Source organism: Athene noctua, chromosome 32 (assembly GCF_965140245.1).
Source record: "Athene noctua chromosome 32, bAthNoc1.hap1.1, whole genome shotgun sequence".
NCBI lineage: Eukaryota > Metazoa > Chordata > Aves > Strigiformes > Strigidae > Athene > Athene noctua.
In genome coordinates this window covers 2,073,220-2,092,459 of record NC_134068.1, presented here as the reverse complement: position 1 = coordinate 2,092,459, position 19,240 = coordinate 2,073,220, and the positions used below count along the sequence as shown (strand labels likewise).

Here is a 19,240-nt window from a genome sequence, read left to right as displayed (position 1 = left end):
GGCAGTAGGCGGGGCAGGGAGACGGGCGGGGCCGGAACGGGAGGCGGAGCCGGGGAGGGGGCGTGAGGGACACGCGGGCAGGAACCGGCCGTGACGCCACCAACGCACCGCCAGCCCGTCAGGACCCGACCATGACGTCACTAGGGGCGCGCGGCGACGCCGTAGCGCGTGCCGGGGCCAGGCCGGCAGCCTCGCGGCCCCGTGACGTCACCCCCCCCCGCCGCCCGGTTCCCCCCCCCCCCATCCCACCGCAGTAACGACACGAGGCCGGTCGGGGTCAGCGAGTTTATTGTCACGGGGGCGCGGCCGCGATAGCGCGTCCGTGTCGCGACACTGGGCCCAGGCCGGCAGCGGGCGCCGCGGGGGGTCGAACCCCGCCCCGGGAGCTGCCGCCCCCGGGGGTGCCGCCACCGGCGCCTTTTGCTTTTTTTTTGGCCTTTTTGGGTCCGGAGGAGAAAAAGCAAAACCTGAGAGAACGGCGTTTTCTCAGGAAAAGAAAAAACCTCCCGGGGGGGGGGCGGGGCGCCCCGGTCCCGCCCCCCCGGGGTGCAAACCCCCAGCGGGAAGGATGCTCGTGCCCCGAGCTGCCTTTGGGGTGAATCGGGGGAAATTTGGGGGCGGAAGAACCCGGCGGCTCCCCCGGGGGCGGGCGCTGCCGCCGCGCCCTGAAAGGCCCCGAAAACGGGCGATTCTGGAAAAAAAAGACAAAAAACAACAGTTCCGCTACACCGGCAGCTGCGGGCGTCACCGCAAAACCGCCACAAAAGCAGGAAACTACCCCAAAAAAGCATCCTGGGGGCGGGGCCTCCCCAGGGGGCTTTTTGGGGGGGGTTCTGCTGGTGCTTTTTTTGTTTTTCGTTTTTTCACCAAGAAACACGGGAGTTTGGGGTCCGGTGCCCTTCCCCGACGCAAAATGGGCTCAGAAAGGGGAGTTTGGGGTGGGGAACCCGCCCCCGGCGCAAAATGGGCTCAGAAACTGGCATTTTGGGTTGGTCACGTGCCCCCAGCGTAAAATGAGCTAAGAAAGGGGGAGTTTGGGTCAGGCACACGCCGCTCACACGTAACAGGCTCAGAAACCGGGATTTCGGGTCACGCACGCTCCCCCAGCGCAGAACGGGTACAGAAAGCAGGATTTCGGGTCAGGTCCACGTCCCAGGGGCAAAATGGGCTCAGAAAGAGGAGTCTTGGGTCAGGTCCGTGTCCCAGTCACAAAATGGGCTCAGAAAGGAGGAGTTTGGGTCAGGCACACGTCCCGGGCGCAAAATGGGCTCAGAAAGCGGGATTTCGGGTCAGGCACACGTCCCGGGCGCAAAACGGGCTCAGAAAGCAGGATTTTGGGTCAGGCACGCCTCCCAGTCGCAAAACGGGCTCAGAAAGCAGGATTTTGGGTTGAGCACGCGTCCCGGGCGCAGTGGGGCCCCGCCGGTACTTACTCAGCTTGCTCACCTTTCCTGCCTCATATTTTGGGGGGATTTCTAGTTTTTAGTCATTTTTTGTACCCAACTGTCCATTTTGGGGCAGATCAAGGCCGTTTTAGGCACCATCGCTGCGTCGGGGGGAGAGGGGGGAAGGGGAGAGAAACAACAACAACAACGACGGGAACAGCCGGAGCAAGGAAGGTCCCTACCCCAACCCTGCCGCGCCTCAACTCCTACCGCTTGGGGAAAAACCTGGGGAAAAACGTTAAAAAAGCCTCCCTCCTCCCCAGACAACATGCGAAGGCACTAAACTTTTTTTTTTCTCCCCCCCCTAAAAGCCACTTTTTCCACTAAAAATCCCAGTTTAGGGGGCGGGCCTGTCCAACAGCACTCGCTGCGTAAATTTCAGGGGAGTTCGGGCCCTTTTTGTTTCCATTTTTTCTCATTTTCAGATTTGTGGATCTGCGGGGATGAAGCACAATTAGGGGGGAAAGCGGCAAAACCCACCCGGGGTGAAACTGCGCCGCCCCCATCACGTCCAAATCCGGCCGCAATTTCCCATTTTTTTGGGTAAAAGCAGCACAAATACCCTTCTTCTCGATCCCTACGTGTTTCTGCAGACCCTTTTTTTGGTCTTTTTTGCCCCAATCTGGCGGTCTGAGGCTACGAATCCTCGGCTTTACAGTCGGGAGGCGCAGGAGTGGCGGGTGCAGGCGCCGGCCGGGGTCTGGAAAAAACACCTGCGAGACACAGCCCCCCCCCCGCCCCGTCAGCCACCTTTTGGGGTGAAAACACCCGGTTTTAGCGCTCGTCCTTCCTCACATCGCTCCGCGCTGGGAGGGGGGTGACGGGGGGTGAGGGGGGGGGGGCAAACATGCCGCGTGGCGCGTTTCGGAGGTCCCAGTGCTCCCCCCACCAGCACAACCGCACCCCGACACCCCCGCGACACCGAAAACGGCCAGAAACGCCCCAAATCCGGAGCCCCCCGCCCCCAACCCGGGTGGTCTGGGGAGGGGCTCGCGGCGCGCCGCGGGTACTTGCCACCGTTGCGGACGAACCGATTTGGGGTTTTTTTTGCCTTATTTTGTTTTGCTCCCCCCTCGCTCGCTCCTACACTTACAGTTCGTTTTTGGGGGAAAAACCTAATTTAATCATCCTGCTGTTTACGGAGAAAACCTGAAAATACAATTATTTCACACCCTCCCCGCCCCCGCCTGCCTCCGTCCCCCTCCCCCGCTGAGCCTTTTGGGGGGGTTGGTTTTTTTTTTACGTTGTTTTTTCCTAAGGGAAGCTCCTGGGGGCGCTCGGCACGAGCCGCAATCCTGATTTTCCAGCTCCGTTTGGGGGAAAGAAACGGTTTTCCTTCCAAGCTGCCTCCTACCACTGCATCTGCGGAAAGGCTGGAAACATGCCCAAAACGCGCCACCCCGCCCCCCCCCCCTCCCCCAGCCCCACCAGCCAAAAAAACCCAACGGAAACGGCCCCAAAAACCAAAATTAAATAAAAATCTTACTTCTGACCGGCTCCACATTAACCAAATCAGTGTTTTTATCCTCAAAGGTCCCTGCGGAAAAGCTCCCGAGTGCGCTTTGGGTGCAGATTTGCCTTTTTTGGTTAAATCCTGAGACTCGGGGTCTCTTTTTTATTTTTCCTTGGCCATTTTTCTCACCGCTATTTGCCTTTTTTTCCTGCGTTTTGCTGCTTTCCTGAGGGGGTAAACACACTCGAGACCCCCCACCCCACCACCCCGCCCCACAAAAAAAACCCAAAACACCACGTGTTTTTTTCCTCTTTTCCCCTTTTCCAGAGTTTCAGCTGTCCCCTCCCGCGCTTCGCCTTTCTGGGGGGAAAAAAAGGGATTTTGGATCACTTACTCTGCGGCGACAGGCGGGACCTACGGAGCGCTACAGCCGGAGCCTGGTGACGCTGGAGGGGGGTTTGGGGGGGGGGTGTTTTCACCTTTTCTTGGCGTTTTTATAGAAAAATGGGGGGAGTGGGGGCGACGGCCGCGGCGCCTGCAACGACAAGAGCCCCCCCGCCCCCGAACCCCCCCGGATCCCCCCAAAACGAACGGGGGGAAGGGCCTCACCCGGCTGCCGCCTCCGGCCGGTTCCTCCTCCAGCCCCACCAGCTCCGGCTCCACTCTGGGTTTTTTTTCCTTAAATTCCTCAACATTTCCTTCCCTCGGCGGCTCCTGTTCTCCACTTGCTCTTTTCTGGCCTTTCTCTTCCTTTTCTCTCCCGTCTCCTGCTCGGCAACACTTTCCTCCGGGTTTTTTTTTTTTCTCCTTTTTTAAAATTTAGTTTCTCAGTTTTCACCAGTTTCTACCGGCTTCGCTTCTTTTTTTTCTCTATTTCCTCCTCTTTTCTTTTATCCTCATATTCTTTTATCCTCATTTTGTTAATTTACTTCATTTTCTTAATTTTTAAAATCTTCTCTTTAGTTTTTCCTTTTTTCTCTTTTCTCATTTTTGCCTGCTTTTTCCTTTTTCCTTCTCTAGCTTCACCATTTTCTACTGGCTCCTCTGATTTTTCTTTTTTTCCTATCTTCTCCAATTTCCAGCAATTATTTTTTCTTTTTTTTTTCCTATTTTTTTCTCTTTTCTATTTGTTTTCTTTTTTCTCTATTTTCTTTTTTCTCTATTTTCTTTTTTCTCTATTTTCTTTTTTCTCTATTTTCTTTTTTCTCTTTTCTATTTTCTTTTTCTATTTTTTCAATTTTTCCTACTTCCAGCTTCAGCCATCTCCACGGGCTCTTTTTCCCCCTTAATTTTGAAGATTTCCTCCAGCTTCGCCAACTTGTCACGGCTTTTCTCTTTTCTCACTTCTTCCTCTTCTTCCCTGGGGTTGCCCTGCCCAGCGCCTCCTTCCTGGCCGCCAGCCGCCGCCTTTTAACAAAAAGTCCTTTTTTCCTCCCAGCCAGGGCTACTGGGGGGGGGGGGGGGGGAACACAACAGAACTCCCTCGTTTCTCTCTTCAAAACGTTAATCTCGCTCCCTGCCAAGTTTATCTTCGCTCTTGATTTCTCCTGTTTTTTCCCCAATTATCTCCTCTCTCAAGCCATCTTCCTCTGCCAGCCATCTTCTGTCTTGCCTGAAAATGACGCATTTCACCCCAAACTCTCCCGAAACATCCGCACCCGCACCCAACCTGTGCTCTCCCCCAGCCCAGCCTGGCGCTGCTTTTCAGAAGAAACAAGGGAAAAAGCTTTTAACAGCTTTCTTCTGAAGAAAGCAGCTTTAGGAGCTTTCAAAAAAAAAAAAAAAACACCAACAAAAGAACCCAAAACCCAAACAAACAAAACAAACAAAAAACACAAATAAAAAACACCCTTTAGGGGCTTTAAGAGCTTTTTGTAAAAATGAAAAAGCTTTAGGAGCTTTTTTAAGAAAATAAAATAGTTTCAATAGCCTTTTTAAAAAGAAAGCAACTTTAAGAGCGCTTTTTTTCTTTTCAGCTTTGAAAGGTTTTTGGATTATTTTTTTTCTTTTTGATTAAAAAAAGGCTCCGGCTTTACAGTATTTAAGCATTTTTTAAAAATAATAAAACAGCTTTGAAAGCTTTTTCTTAGAACAGCCTTAAGAGCTTTCTGTTTTTTTAAAATAACAGCTTTAGGAATTTAGTTTTTAAAGAATAAAACAGCTTTAAGAGCCGCTTTTTTTTTTTTTTTTTAATAATGCAGCTTTAAGAGCTTTTTTCCGGTTAGAAAAGCGCCCCAGCTTGCTCCAGCTTTTCCACACGGCTGAAGTGCCGTGTTTTAAGAATTTTTTTATAAAAAAACAGCTTTTAAGAGCTTGTTTTCTTTAAAGGAAACAGCTCTCAGGTCTTTCTTTAAGTAAAGCAGCTTTCGGAGCTTTTTTAAGAAAATAAAACCGCTTTAAGAGCATTTTTAGAATAAAGCAGCTCTTGCGGGCTGGTCTCACGGCGGAGACAGCCGCAGCGGCCGGGCTCTCCGCCGAGGGAATCGCCGCTATCGCGATACAGAGCGGCGACGCGGGGCCGTTTCCTCGCAGAGCGCTCGCCCGCGCCGGGGCCGCGCTTATAAACTGCCGCACTGCGCCGCCACCGCCGCCTCCGCGGGGGGGCAAGAAAATAATCCCTAAAAAAGCAGCGGCCAAAAAAATCCTGCCCCGGCATGCGAGAAATTTTTTTTTGTTGTTTTTCTGTTCCCCCCCTCATAGATCCCCCTGGCAGCGGGAGGCATTCGGCCGCCCCGTGCGTTTTGCATGTAAATTTAACACCAAGGTTTCGCTCGATTTTGCTTGTTCTGGGAAAAAAAAAAAAAAATTAAAATCCTGATCTTTCTGGATGGTTTTAGAGCGTTCTCACTATTTAATATCTAACATTGGTTTGGCTCTTGATGCCTCATGGGTCCAGGCCCTGGGGACAAAGACTCCTTTTCTCCCCAAAACGGTCACAAGTCCTGGGGAAAAAGGGTGAGCTCCGAAGGGGACACACAGACCCCAGAAACCCTTTTTTTTTCCCCCACCACCTTCCTTGTTTCTAGCAAATCCCAAACGATCCTTTTTTAATATTTTCATTCCCTTAGAGAAAAGCCCAAACAACCCTTTTTTTTTTTTTCTTTTTTAATAAATGCTTTTGTCCCCACTCCAGCAAAGCCCGAACAACACTTTTTTTTTTTTTTAACAATTATTTTCCCCTTTCTCCAGCAAAGCCTTTTTAACTTCTTCCTTTCCACAAAAATACATGAAAATCTCTCCATTTCACAGAGTTTCAAGGCCATGCTGAGTCACGGCACAGCCTGTTTTCAACCAGCTAAAAAAAAAAAAAAAAAAGCCATCCGTGGCATTTTGAGGCGTTTCCAGGCAGGAAGCGACACCCCAAAAGTGCTGTTGGGGAGGACACCCTTCCCCCCCAGCCTGTAATTAAAGCCGACCAAGGGTTAATTAAAGCCGCTGATGAAGCCAACGAGGCATTCAGGAGGCACAGGGTGAGTTTTTCCGACACGTCGCCAGGGCGTTTCCTGCAGGAGAAGATATTTTGCTTTTATTATTTTGCTGCGTTATTCTGCCATTAACACCCCCAAACCGTTTTTTTTTTCCCCCCACCATTTCAGCCGTAGGGAGCGGCCTCCCCTCACTCATAACCTGTATTTGGGAGGGGGGATTCATTCACCTGATGATTTGTGCGATCATTTTCCCATTTCTGGCTATGTTTAAGCACACACCTCTCTTGACTTCAGCTTTAAAATTATTTTATTGGCTGAGATATGGCAAAAGTTCATGGTTTTTTGCATGGAAAAGCCCCTAAAAAGCTGGGTTTCCCCCCCCCCCTCAGGGGCTGGGCCCTGAAGGTCCATTTTAAGGGTTTTTCCATTGGAATGGTGAACCTGATTTTCACCAAAACCTGGGGTTTTATCAGCCAAAAAAAGGCCCAAGTAAGTGAAAAATAGACGTTTTGCCCTGGCTAGCACTAAAAATCTCCTCGGAGTGAGTCCCAAAGAGGCCCCACTGCTCTGCCAGCACCTTTAGGCCGATTTAAGCTGTTCTGGAGGCCCAGGGTAGAGATTTTGGCCCCGACCCAGCGCAGAACCGCGGGGGAGGCCTCAAACCCCAGCGCCGAGCCGAAAACTGCGCGTTTTCAGCAGCTTTTTACCTTTTCCGAGCCCACAAGGAGAGGGCTCCGCCACCAGCCCGCTCTCCGCAGGGGTTTGGGGTGAAACCCGCCGGATTTCTCACCCTCTTTCACAGCCTGGAGGAACCGTTTCCTCAAATTTTTTCTCCCTCTGGAAAACCTGCCCCTTTTTTAACGACTTTTCACACAAAAATCACCTCGGGCGAGGGGGCCGCTCCCCACACCCACCCCAGCCGGGGCCCCCGGACCGCGCCAGAGCGGCACACACACACCCCCCCCCCGCCGACGCTTTCCCCTCCCCCAGCCCCGTTCCCCGCCGAACTGGGGGGGGGGCGGGGGGGGCCCGGCGGAGGGATCCGCGGTGACGCGGCCCCGCGGCCGGTTCCGGCCGCCGCTGCGAGTGGCGCAGCGCGACACTGCGCCTGCGCGCCCTCCCCTCCTGTGCCGCATCGCCACAAAATGGCGGCGAGAAGGGGGGGGGGGGGGGGGGTGTGGAACCGCCGCCTGCAGCGAGGGGCAGGGAGAGGCGGAAAAATAAAAAAAAAAAACCCGACCTTGATTTCACCTCGGTTTCGCCCCCAAAGCCTGGCCCGATGCCGGGGTCCCCCGGTGGCTCGCGAATTAACCCCCCCGTTTTGTCCAGAAATGAGCGGCTCCGCCGACCCAAAATGGCGTTTCTTCACGGGAAGGGCCCGTCCTCACCCCGAGGGGGGGCCGCGTCCCCGCGGTTTCCGTCAGGAAACCCTTTTCCAAAACCCTCTGGTTGTCACCCCAAACGTTTCCATTTTCCCCTCCCGGTTGGCAAACCCGCTCGATTTCGGAGCCAACGCTCACCCTGGTGTAAACCCCGGTGACGTTTAAACTGCCATTTGCGAGCAAATCACTGATTCTCCTTTCAGAAAAAAAAAACATTTCACTGGGGCTGAGGTGGTTCTGACGTGGAGCGGGGGGTGTGCTGGGGCTGTATTTGTGAAAAACGCATCAAAGTTGGTTAAAAATAGCCCCTGACTGGTGAGGAACGAGGGGGAAAATGCGGTTAAACAGCGAAATAGTGGAATTTTGAGGGTGGTTTCGTAGCCAGGGCCCGATGCGACAGAGAGCAGTGCCCCTAAATCGCCTGGATTTGCCCCAGAGAGGCCGGGGGGGTGCGGGGCCTCGAGCGCTCACTAGCGCTAACGAGGGGCGTCCCCATGAAACACACAGCCCTGGACATGCACATGCGTGTGTGTCACCCCCCCAGTGTCCCCCCCAGCCCTAAAATGGCCGCCATCACGTGGGGCGGCCATTTGGCAACGCTGCCCACCCCCATCAGCCCCAAACTGCCTTGAATTCACCCCAAACTGCCCCGGTATGGCCCAAAGTGCCCCAAATTAGCACCAAATTCTCCTCGATTACACCTAAATCGCCCTAAATCACCCCAAATCTGTACCAAACCACCCCGAGACGTCCCAGACTGCCCTAAATTATCCCCAAACCACCCCAAATTAGATCCAGACTGACCTGCTCTGGCCCAAACCATCCTGAATTATCCCCGAATTCTCCGGATCGGCCCCAAACTTCCCTCAATTAGCCCCAAATCGGGCTGTGACCTGGGGGGGGGGGCAACGGTGACATCTGTGCAGTTTATTAGTATGTGTGGGGGGGATCAGTACAAAGGGGGGGGGTCCCGGATGCCTGGTCCATCGCTGGGGGCTCCCAGTCCGTGCTGGGGAGGGTTCCCAGTGCTCCCAGTCCAGTGGTGGGCGGGGGGAGCTCAGCCCTGCTCCGGCCCGGCCCCCCCTGACACGGGTGCGTAGGAGCCGCCCCCCCGCCCGAAAAAGGACCCTGAGCGCCGGGGGGGCTTCACCCGCCGCAGCTCCTGCCCTGGGGAGTGACATTGGGGGGGTGTCAGTGCACACCTGGACCCCCCCATGTCCCTCTGGGTGTCCCCACACCGTGCCACGGGGTCCCCTGTGGCCTCCCAACTCCCATGGGGCCCCCACCCTGGTGCCAGGGTCGCGGCCCCCCCACAGTGCTCCCTGGGTGTCCCCTGCACCCCCCCCGTGGGTGTGTGTGTGTCCCCCTCCCTGTGTCCTCCCCCGGGGCTGGGGTCCCCCCCTATACCCCTGTGTCCCCCCCTGTCCCCCCCGTGTCCCATGTCCCCCCCATTGTCCCCCCGTGTTCCCCCCTGTGTCCCCCCCTGTGTCCCATGTCCCGCCCTGTGTCCCCCCCCTGTCCCCCCTGTGTCCCCCCCTGTGTCCCCCGTGTCCCCCCACCCTCCTGCACGTAGTCGATCGTCGCCAGCCGCTGCAGGCGGGGCCGGGTCACGCTCTCCTGCCGCCGCAAGGGGGCGCCCGGCGGGGGGGTCGCGGGGCGGGGCGGGGGAGGGGCCGGCGCGGGCCCCGCCCCCCCCAGCTCGATGCAGCACTCGATGAGGGCGCTCATCAGCTCGGCCTGGGGGGAGGGGAGCCCCGCTGACCCCCAGCTGCCCCCCAACACCGCCCAGTGGCCCCCAACACCCCCCAGCTGCCCCACAGCGACCCCCAACTGCCCTCCAACACCGCCCAGTGACCCCCAACACCCCCCAACACTCCCCAGTGCCCCCCAACTGCCCCTCAACACCGCCCAGTGACCCCCAACACCCCCCAGCTGCCCCCCAACACCGCCCAGTGACCCCCAACACCCCCCCAACTTCCCCACAGTGACCCCCAACTGCCCCCCAACACCCCCCACTGACCCCCAGTGCCCCCCAGCTGAGTCCCAGCCACCCTGTGGGGGGGCAGATCTGAGCCCCACTGCCCCCCGCCGGGGGTCTGACCTGGGGGGAGAACACCCGCAGCAGGCGGTTCACGGGGGCGCCCTCGTGCTCGCCGTCGAACTCCAGCCACAGCTGGGGGGGCTCCACGGTGTCCCCCTCCTGCCCTACGGCGTCCCCCTCCTGCCCCACGGCGTCCCCGTCCTGCCCCACGGCGCCCACCAGCTCCCAGCACAGCTCAGGGAAGGTCAGTGTCAGCAGCACGTGCTGGGGGGGCGGGGGGGTCAGCCCCACGGCGTCCCCCTGTGCCCCACGGCTGCCCCCAGCCCCACGGCGTCCCCCTGTGCCCCACGGCTGCCCCCCAGCCCCACAGCATCCCTCCAAAAATGCCCTGTGGCCCCTTGCACCCCCCCCAGCCCCGCGATGCCCCCAACCCACCCCCCACCGCTCCCCAGACCCCATCCTGCCCCACAGACCCCACCGTGGGCCCGATCCTGCCCCACAGCCCCCCTGCCCCGTACCTTCTCCCGGGCGTCGATGATGGTGACGCCCTCCAGCCCCACGGCGACGCTGACGGGCCGCAGCCCCCCCCGGCCCAGCAGCCCCCCGGAGGGGCGCTCGATGGCCCCCGGGAAGAAGGCACACCTGGGGGGGGGGGGGGGGGGAAATATCTGGCACCCTCCCCAGACACCCGGGTCCCTTGTGGCTGTGGGGTGACCTGGGGGGCCCAGACGCTGTGGGGGGGCCCGCGTGGGGGCCCCCACTCACCCGTAGTAGGGCAGAGCGTGGCAGCGGCGCAGGAAGGTGCGGTAGAGTTCGGCAGGGGGGGCCTGGGGTCCGGGGGTGCGGGCAAAGGCCTGGAGCAGCCCCTCCTCGGGGGGGGGCGAGCGGGGGCCCCGCCGGCGCAGAGCCCCCCACAGCCCCCCCCGCCCCGGGGGTGGCGGCAGCAGCTCCCCCAGCAGCGGCCTGGGGGGGGAGAGGGGGTGAGGGGCTGTGGGGGGGACTGGGGGGGTGGGTTCATGTGAGCCAGGGGGTGCCAGGGGTCGGGGGGTGACATGGGAGGGGTGAGGGGGGTTCAGGGACTGCGGTGGATCTGGGGGTGCTGTGGGGGGGTCAGGAGCGGCTGATGGTCAGGGGGTGCCGGGGGTCAGGGGGTGCTAGGAGGGTGGGTTCATGTGAGCCAGGGAGTGCTGGGGCTTGGGGGGTGCTGGGGGGCATGTGGGGGGGTCGGGGGCTGCCGTGGGGGGTGTGGGGGGGTCAGGGGCCGCCGGGGGGGTCGCGTGGGGCGGTGCTGACCGCAGGCTGCGGGGCGAGTGGCGGCCGGGCTGGAAGGGGCCCAGGCGCAGGCGGCAGATCAGAGCCCCCAGCTCCTCCCCGTCGGGGGGGTCCACGGGGTAGCGGCCCCCCAGCAGGTTCCCCCGCGCCTCCTCGTACAGCAGCCGCAGCAGCTCCTCCTCCTCCAGCTGGGGGCGGCGCCGGAGTCACCCGGGGGGGTGGGGGTGACCCCGGGGCCCCACGGCCGCGGGGGGGTCCCGGTGTGGGGGTCCCCGATCCCGCTCACCTCCAGCTCCTTGCTCTTGGGGAAGAAAACGTTCCTGCGCAGCTGCAGGCAGGGCTCGTCTGGGGGGCGCGTGGGGGTCAGGGGGCACTCAGGGGGCACCCAGGGGGCGCCCAGGGGTGCGGGGGGACCCCCCCACGGTGCCCCCCCGTGTCTCACCGTGGGCAATGTCGCGGGGGGAGCCCAGGCTGAGGCGCAGCAGCAGGTCGGGCCACTGCCGGGCCAGGCGCAGGGGGCGGTGGTGGGGCTTCAGCTGCACCTCTGGGGTCACGGACACGGTCACGGTCACGGACACGGACATGGACACAGACATGGTCACAGACATGGACACGGGTATGGACATGGTCACAGACACAGACACGGACATGGACACTGACGTGGACACGGACATGGACACGGATATGGTCACAGACACGGACACGGACATGGACATGGACATGGTCACAGACACGGATATGGACACGGACATGGACACGGATATGGTCACGGACACGGACACGGACACCCCCCCCCTGCTGACCCCCACGGACCCCTCCTCAGCCACCGCCATGGCCCCGCCCCCCGGACCCCCCCAGACCCCCCCACTGACCCCCCCGGGTCTGAACCCCCCGCTGGGCCCCGGCCCCACCCCTCTCCTCGGAGCTCCGCCCCCTCCCGAGCCCCCGCCCCCTCACCGCGGAGCGCCGCCCCTCCCGCGGCCCCGCCCCTCCCGCGGCCCGCCCCTCCCGCGGCCCCGCCCCCGCTCACCCAGCAGGGGCGAGGCCATCCACAGCGCCAGCGCGGGCCCGGCGGCGGGCGGGAGGCGCAGCGCCCCCTGCAGGCGGCGCAGCAGCTCCGCGGCCGTGGGCCCCGGCGGCGGCTCCAGCGGCAGCGGCACCCGCGCCCCGTCCGGCAGGAACGTCACGGCCGCGGGGGCTGCGGGGGCCAAGCGTGGGCACCGGCCGGGACGCCGGGCACCCCCCAGAGGGACCCGCCGGGGACCTCCGGGACACCCCCCGTCCCCCCGAAAGGGACCCGCCGGCCCCCCCCGGGGCCCGCCGGAACGCCCAGAAGGGGACCCGCCGGGGACCCCCGCCACCCCCCGAAGGGACCCGCGGGAACCCCCAGAAGGACCCCGGGCACCCCCACCCCCGACGGGACCCCCCCGGGCACGGCCCCGCCCCCCGGGACCCCCGGCCCCGCCCTCCCCGCCTGCCCCGCCCCCTCACCGGCAGCGCCGGCGGCCGCGGACGCCCCCTCCCCCTCCATGCGCGGGATGGCGGCGCGGGGGTCACGGCGGGGTCAGCGCGGGGTCACGGCGGGGTCAGGGCTCGGGGCGCTCCGCACGCCCTTGCCGTGCCGCGCGGAAGCACCGCGGGGGAGGGGGAGGAGCCGCTCCTCGTGACGTCACCCGCGCCCCACCCCGGGGAGGGGCCCCAGGACGCGGAGGCACCGCCCCCAGGACACGCAGGCGCCGCCCTCAGGATGCGGAGGCACCGCCCCCAGGACGCGCAGGCACCGCCCCCAGGACGCGTAGGTGCCGCCCTCAGGACGCACAGGCACCGCCCCCAGGACGCGTAGGTGCCGCCCCCAGGACGCGGAGGCACCGCCCCCAGGACGCGGAGGCGCCGCCCCCAGGATTCAGCGGCGCCGCCCCCAGGACTCAGAGGCACCGCCCCCAGGACGCGGAGGCACCGCCCCCAGGACGCGGAGGCGCCGCCCCCAGGATTCAGCGGCGCCGCCCCCAGGACTCAGAGGCACCGCCCCCAGGACGCGGAGGCACCGCCCCCAGGACGCGGAGGCACCGCCCCCAGGACGCGGAGGCGCCGCCCCCAGGATTCAGCGGCGCCGCCCCCAGGACTCAGAGGCACCGCCCCCAGGACGCGGAGGCACCGCCCCCAGGACGCGGAGGCACCGCCCCCAGGACGCGGAGGCGCCGCCCCCCGTCGGCGGGGGGGCGGTGGCGGCGCAGGAAGAGGCGGAGCCGCCGTACGAAGTATCGAACCGTGTATTCCTCTGTGCGGGGGGGCCGGGCGGGGCGGGCCCGACCCCGGCGGGGCTCCGGAAATTAAAAAAAGAAACCCAAAGAAAGACCCGGGGGGGCGGTAAAAAAAAAAAAAAAACAATTAAAAGGGGCGGGGGCGGAGTGGGGGGGGTCCCGCGCCCCTTTCGGGGGGGTCCCGCACCCCACGCAGGGGGGGTCCCGCGTCCCCCAGGCCCCTCTGACGCTCCCCCCCGGCGTGCAGGGACCCCCCGCGCCCCCGTTGCCCTCGGGGGGACACAGACAGACGACCACAGAGGTGCCACCCGGGGCGGGGGATGACGGTGCCGGTGCCACCCGGGTTGGGGGGGGGTGACAGCCCGCGGGGGGGGGGGGGCGGGGTCGAGGAGGCGGGTGGCGGCCCGTTTCGGGGAGGGGAGTGGGACAGGGACAGGCGCGTCCCCCCCCCCGTCAGACATAGTACTCCTTGTCCTTGTTGCGTCGGGCCTTGCCAGGCGCCTTGGGGGGCGCGGGGGGCACCTTCTCCTTGGGGGTCCCCCCGCCGGGGGGGGCGGCGGTGGCGTTGGGGGCCCCCCCGGGGGCTCCGGCGGCGTTGGCAGCGTTGGCGGGGGGGGCGGCCCCGATGTAGTGGCGGCTCTGGTCCACCTGGTAGGAGCCTTCGTCCCTGTTGCGGTACTTGTACATGGCGTAGAGGAGGATGAGGATGCAGAGCGCGGCGGCCGCCACGATGCCGACCACCATCCCGGTGGTGCCGCCGGCCTCCCGCACCACCTCCACGGCGCCCGGCGCGGCGGCTGTGGGGACAGCGGGACGGCGGGTGACCGGGGCGGCCGTCACCCGCCCGCGCCCCGACACCCCCTCGCGCGGGTGCCGCTCGCCTGCCGGCACCAGCCCCGGCAGCGGGACGGCCACGACGGTGGGGACGGTGACCGCCTCGGCGTTGGCGTCGGTGATGAGGTCGGCGGTGACGTCGTCGCGGCGGGGGGCGGTGATGTCACCGCCGTGGCCCGCGAAGTCCTCGTCGTCAGCCGGCGGCAGGTTGGGGTCGGCCGCCTCCCCCGAGGCGAAGCCCGAGGGCTCCTCGCAGTCGGGGCCACAGCCGGGGGGGGCGCGAGGGGAGGCCGGGGGGGGCGGCGGGGGGGACGCCGGCCCCCCGCCCGCCGGGGACGCCGGCAGCACCAGCTCGCCGCCTGCGGAGACAGAAAGGAGACGGGGGGGGCCGGAGAGGGGGGGCCCTGCGTCAGCCCCCGCCATGGTCCTCCCCGGCCCCCCGAACCCCCCCACCGCTGCCGCCGCCGCCGCCGCTTCTCGCCGTTATTATTAGCATTATTATTATCTTTTTTTTTTTTTTTTTTAGCTAATTTCCGCTTTTTTTTTTTAAGAGCAAACCGCGGCGCTGCCGTCAACTTACATCGCGGGATGGGGCCGGGTGATTTTAGCGTGGAGGAAAAAGAAATTGCAGGAAGGAAGGGAAAGCACACAAAAAAAAGAGAAGAAAGAAAGAAAAAAGAGAAAAAAGAACAAAAAGAAAAGAAGAGAGAGACACTCGGTGAGAAGGTGCCGCCGGCCGACCCCCTGCGGCGCCACCGGCCTGCGCCCGGCCAGCCCTGCCTGCGGCCCTGGAGCCATCGGCCTTGAACCCATCCATCCGTCCGTCCATCCATCCATCCGTCCGTCCATCTGTCCATCCGTCCATCCATCCGTCCGTCCGTCCATCCATCCGTCCATCCATCTGTCCATCCATCCATTGATCCATCCATCCATCCATCCATCCGTCCGTCCATCCATCGATCCGTCCATCTGTCCATCCATCCATCCATCTGTCCATCCGTTCATCCATCCGTCCATCCATCCGTCCATCCGTCCGTCCATCCATCCGTCTGTACGTCCATCCATCCCTCTGTCAGCCTTCAATCTGTCCGTCTGTCCATGCGTCCGTCTGTCCCTGTGTCCGTCTGCCCATCCCTCAGTCCGTCCATCTGTGCATCCCTCCATCCTCAGGCCCATCCGTCTATGAATCCATCTGTCCATCTGTCTGTCCGTCCATCCATCCTCGAATCCCCCCACCCACCCATCCACCCGCCTGTCCTCGAATCCATCCTCGAGTCCCTTTGTCCATCCACACCTCAGTCCCTGTGTCCACCCACCCATCCATGCATCCGTCTGTCCAGCCTTGAATCCAACTCTCTGTCCGTGTGTCCATCCAGCCTTGGCTCTGTCCATCCACCTGCTCGTCTGTGCACCCTTTCACCCAGGAATCCGCCCATTGACCTTGAGCCTGTCTGTCCGTCCATCCATCCGTCTGTCCATCCATCCAGTCAGCCCTGAGTCCACCTGTGCGTCCGTCTGTCCATCCATCCAGTCAGCCCTGAGTCCACCTGTGCGTCCATCTGTCCATCCATCTGTCCATCCTTCATCCGTCCATCCATCCATCCATCATCCGTCTGTCCATCCTTCATCCATCCACCTGTCCGTGTGTCCGTCCACCCATCCATCCATCCATCCATCTGTCCATCCTTAATCCATCCATCTGTCCATGTGTCTGTCCGTCCATCCATCCGTCTGTCCATCCTTCATCCATCCACCTGTCCATGTGTCCATCCGTCCATCCATCCATCCGTCCGTCCATCCAGACAGCCGAGGCCACCTGTGCATCCATCTGTCCTTGAATCCATCTGTCCTTCATCCGTCCGTCTGTCCGTCCATCCATCCATCCATCCATCCGTGTGTCCATCCATCCGTCCATCCCTGACTGTCCCTCTGACAGTCCATCTGTCCATCCAGCCCTGAATCCATCTGTCCATCTGTCCGTCCAGCCTCAAATCCATCCATCAACCCTTGAATCCATCCGTCCGTCCATCATCTGTCCATCCGTCCATCCGTCTGTCCATCCTTCATCCATCCACCTGTCCATGTGTCCATCCATCCATCCATCCATCCGTCCGTCCATCCAGACAGCCGAGGCCACCTGTGCGTCCATCCGTCCTTGAATCCATCTGTCCTTCATCCGTCCGTCCGTCCGTCCATCATCCATCCGTCCGTCCATGCGTCCATCCATCCATCCATCCATTCATCATCCATCCGTCCATCCGTCATTTGTCCATCATCCGTCCATTATCCGTCATCCATCCATCATCCATCTGTCCGTCTGTCCATCTACCCTTCCGAGCACATCCATCATCCATCCGTCTGTCCATCATCCGTCTGTCCATCCATCTGTCATGTGTCCATCACCCGTCCGTCCATCTATCATCTGTCTGTCCATCCATCATCTGTCCGTCATCCGTCCATCATCTGTCATCCATCCATTATCCGTCCGTCCATCTGTCCATCCATCCATCCATCCATCCATCCATCCATCCACTCTTCCATCTAAGCGCACCCATCATCCGTCCGTCCATCCGTCCATCATCTGTCATCCGTCCATCCACCACCTCTTCACCACCGTCCATCCTCCAGCCATTCCCCCCCTTTATCCGTCGTCTGTCCATCGTCCGTCTGTCAGTCTGTCCGTCCGTCCGTCCGTCCGTCCCCCTCTCCTCCCCCCCTGCTCCCCCCACCGCTGCCGCCCCTCCCCCCCGGCGGTTGGGTGGGGCTCGGGGGGTCCCGGGCGTCAGGGGACGCCCCACCCCCACGGCACCGGGAGGGCCCCCCCAGGCGCGGGGGCACCCATGGGTGCGGGGGGGGGACCCAGGCGCCCGGGCTCGGGGAGCCCCAAGCGCGCTGGGGGAGGGGAGGGGAGGGCCCTCGCATGGGGCCCTGGGCGGCAGCAGCCGTGCGACGGCCTCGCACGGGGGGGTGACCCCGGGGGCCCTCCCTGTCCGTCCGTCTGTCCGTCCGTCTGTCGGGGCGGGGCCAGGGGCGGGGCTTGCGTGGGGCCTCGGAACACACGCATGTGCGTGGAGCTGGCGGAAGCGTGTGCCACAGGGCAGGGAACACACGTGTGCGGGGGGCGGGGCCACCTGCAAGGGGGGGGCGGGGGCGCGTGTGCACGGGGACGTGCGAGAGTGTGTGAGCTGCTGCGCACGCGCGTGTGTCTGCGCGCAGGAGTGTCGGCGGCTGCGCGTGTGTGTGTGCCTGTGGGGCGTGGGCACCCTGGTGCCCTTCTGTGTGCGCAAGCATGTGCACAAGCCTGTGTGTGCGTGTGAGCAGCTGTTGTGCACATGCGCGTGCATCTGCGTACAGCCATGTGAGCCTGGGCATCCGTGTGGGTGTGCATCAGTGTGCACGTGTGTGTGTGCAGCCAAGTGACTGCCAGTGTGCACAAGCACACGTGTGAACCTGTGTGTGCACGCATGTGTGTGCATCTGCGTTCTGTGTGCACGAGCATGTGCAATAATGTCTGTGTTTGTGTGCACGTGTGTGCGTGTGCTTGTGCAAGTGTGTGTGGGCGCATGTACAGGTGTGCGAGCAGCTCTTGTGCATGTGTGTGCGTGGATGCAGCCGCATGTACGTGTGTGTGTGCAGCTGGGTTCCTGCGTTCCCATGTGTGCAAGCGTGTGCACGAGCGTGTGTGCGTGAGCCCGTGCCCGTGCACACCCACACGTCTGCACACGCACGTGTGCGCCCCGGCTGCCCCTGCGCGTGCGAGGGCGTCGCTGCCGCCGTTGGGGGGGGTGGGGTGGGGGTGCGTGTGCGTGCGTGCGGCGGGGGCCGGGGGTGCGGGCGTGCCCCGGGCGGGCGTGCGAGGCCGTGGCCGCACACGCGCGTGCCCGGGGCGTCCCCGCGGAGGAGCACCCACCTGTGCCGGGCTCACACTCCTCCAGGTCCTCGTCGTCGCTCGGGCACTCGGCCGAGGCCACCAGCAGGTCGTCCGTGTTCTGGGGGGGGGGCGGCGCAGGGGGCGTCACGGGCCGCCCGGCGCCCCCCGCGTCCCCCCCGCGTCCCCCCCCGTACCTGTGCGACGGTGTCGCGGAGGGTGGGCGAGCGCCCGCGGCGGGTGGTGGTGGTGGCCATGGTGGTGGTCGTCTCCATGATGGTGGTGGCCATGTCGGGGGGGGCGGGCGTGGCGCCGGGCGGGGCGGGGGGCGGGGGGGGCTCCCCCACCAGGCGCAGGTCCCCCTCCAGCCGCACCCGCGGGTGCCCCTCGGCCGCCAGCGCCAGCAGCTTCAGGCCGTTGTAGTAGAGCCCCGAGAGCTGCCCCTGGAAGGGGCGGCCGCGGTCCCGGCCCCCCACCCGCACGGCCGCCTGGCTGTTGAAGATGGTCAGCTGGCGGCCTGCGGAGAGACGGCGCACGCGCCTCGCACGGGCACGGGGACCGGCACGGGGCGCGGGGCGCGGCGGCCGACCGGCCCCCGGGCCTCGCGCGAGCGCGCATTGCGTGAGCACGCATCGCACAAGGGGCGTGTGCATGATGCACGAGTGCACGTCGCACAGGGGCCGCGTGTGCCTCGCACGAGTGTGCGTTGCAAAAGCATGCACTGCACAAGGGCCGTGTGCATGATGCACGAGTGCACGTTGCACAAGGGCCGCGCGTGCCCTGCACTAGTGCGCGTTGCACGAGCACGCATTGCAAAAGGGCCGTGTGCATGTTGCACGAGTGTGCGTTGCCCAAGCACACCTTGCCCAGGGGCTCTGCGTGCGCTGCATGAGTGCACGCCGCACAAGGGCCATGCGTGCGTCGCACGAGGAGCAGCCCTGTGCCCCAGCCCCGCCACCGCCTGCCCGGCCCCCCCCAACCCCGCCTCCCCCCCTCCCCTCCCCCCGCCCTCGTGCCCCGGGCGGGGGCAGTTAAAGGGACCCCAACAGCCCTCCCGGCCCCTTTAACCCTCTGGGCTGCGCCGGGGCTCAGTTTGGGCCCAATTCCGCCCCTTTTGGTTCATTTGGAGCTGGGAGGAGGCGGGGGGAGGGGTCCTGCCTGCGTGGGCCGGGGCGTGCGAGGGTGTGCGAGGGCTGGGGGGGGGGCGGCTGGTGCACGGGCGGCTCCTGCGCACACAGAGCCCTCGTGCACGCGCG

The 19,240-nt window shown here is 63.1% G+C and overlaps 2 protein-coding genes and 1 long non-coding RNA gene across 5 annotated transcripts in view; all 3 read right to left on the bottom strand.

Moving 5' to 3' along the window:
* Positions 1–1,700: 1,700 nt before the first annotated feature.
* LOC141972390 (uncharacterized) lies at positions 1,701–5,441 on the bottom strand. Its single transcript, XR_012635373.1, has 2 exons — positions 3,508–5,441; positions 1,701–3,344 (listed from the first exon to the last, which is right to left on the bottom strand). It is a non-coding gene; the product is annotated as an uncharacterized LOC141972390 (long non-coding RNA).
* A 3,179-nt stretch (positions 5,442–8,620) lies between these two features.
* FRMD8 (FERM domain containing 8) lies at positions 8,621–12,682 on the bottom strand. Of its 3 annotated transcripts, XM_074930267.1 has the most exons (10): positions 12,513–12,678; positions 12,052–12,219; positions 11,464–11,565; positions 11,308–11,366; positions 11,043–11,209; positions 10,515–10,712; positions 10,268–10,391; positions 9,810–10,013; positions 9,268–9,445; positions 8,621–8,875 (listed from the first exon to the last, which is right to left on the bottom strand). In XM_074930267.1, the coding sequence occupies exons 1-10, from the start codon at positions 12,550–12,552 to the stop codon at positions 8,766–8,768; spliced, it is 1,350 nt and encodes a 449-aa protein (XP_074786368.1). In that variant the 5' UTR covers positions 12,553–12,678; the 3' UTR covers positions 8,621–8,765. The 3 variants fall into 3 exon arrangements, with proteins under 3 accessions (XP_074786368.1, XP_074786370.1, XP_074786369.1); XM_074930269.1 differs by lacking the exon at positions 9,810–10,013 and having other exon boundaries at positions 12,513–12,682; XM_074930268.1 differs by lacking the exon at positions 12,052–12,219 and having other exon boundaries at positions 12,513–12,677.
* A 615-nt stretch (positions 12,683–13,297) lies between these two features.
* The window catches only part of LOC141972397 (neurexin-2-like), a 39,788-nt gene continuing 33,845 nt past the window's right edge, over positions 13,298–19,240 (bottom strand). The window contains 3 exon segments of the mRNA XM_074930276.1: positions 13,298–14,475; positions 18,027–18,105; positions 18,182–18,501. Coding sequence (XP_074786377.1) covers positions 13,736–14,475; positions 18,027–18,105; positions 18,182–18,501 — 1,139 coding nt within the window. The 3' untranslated portion in view covers positions 13,298–13,735.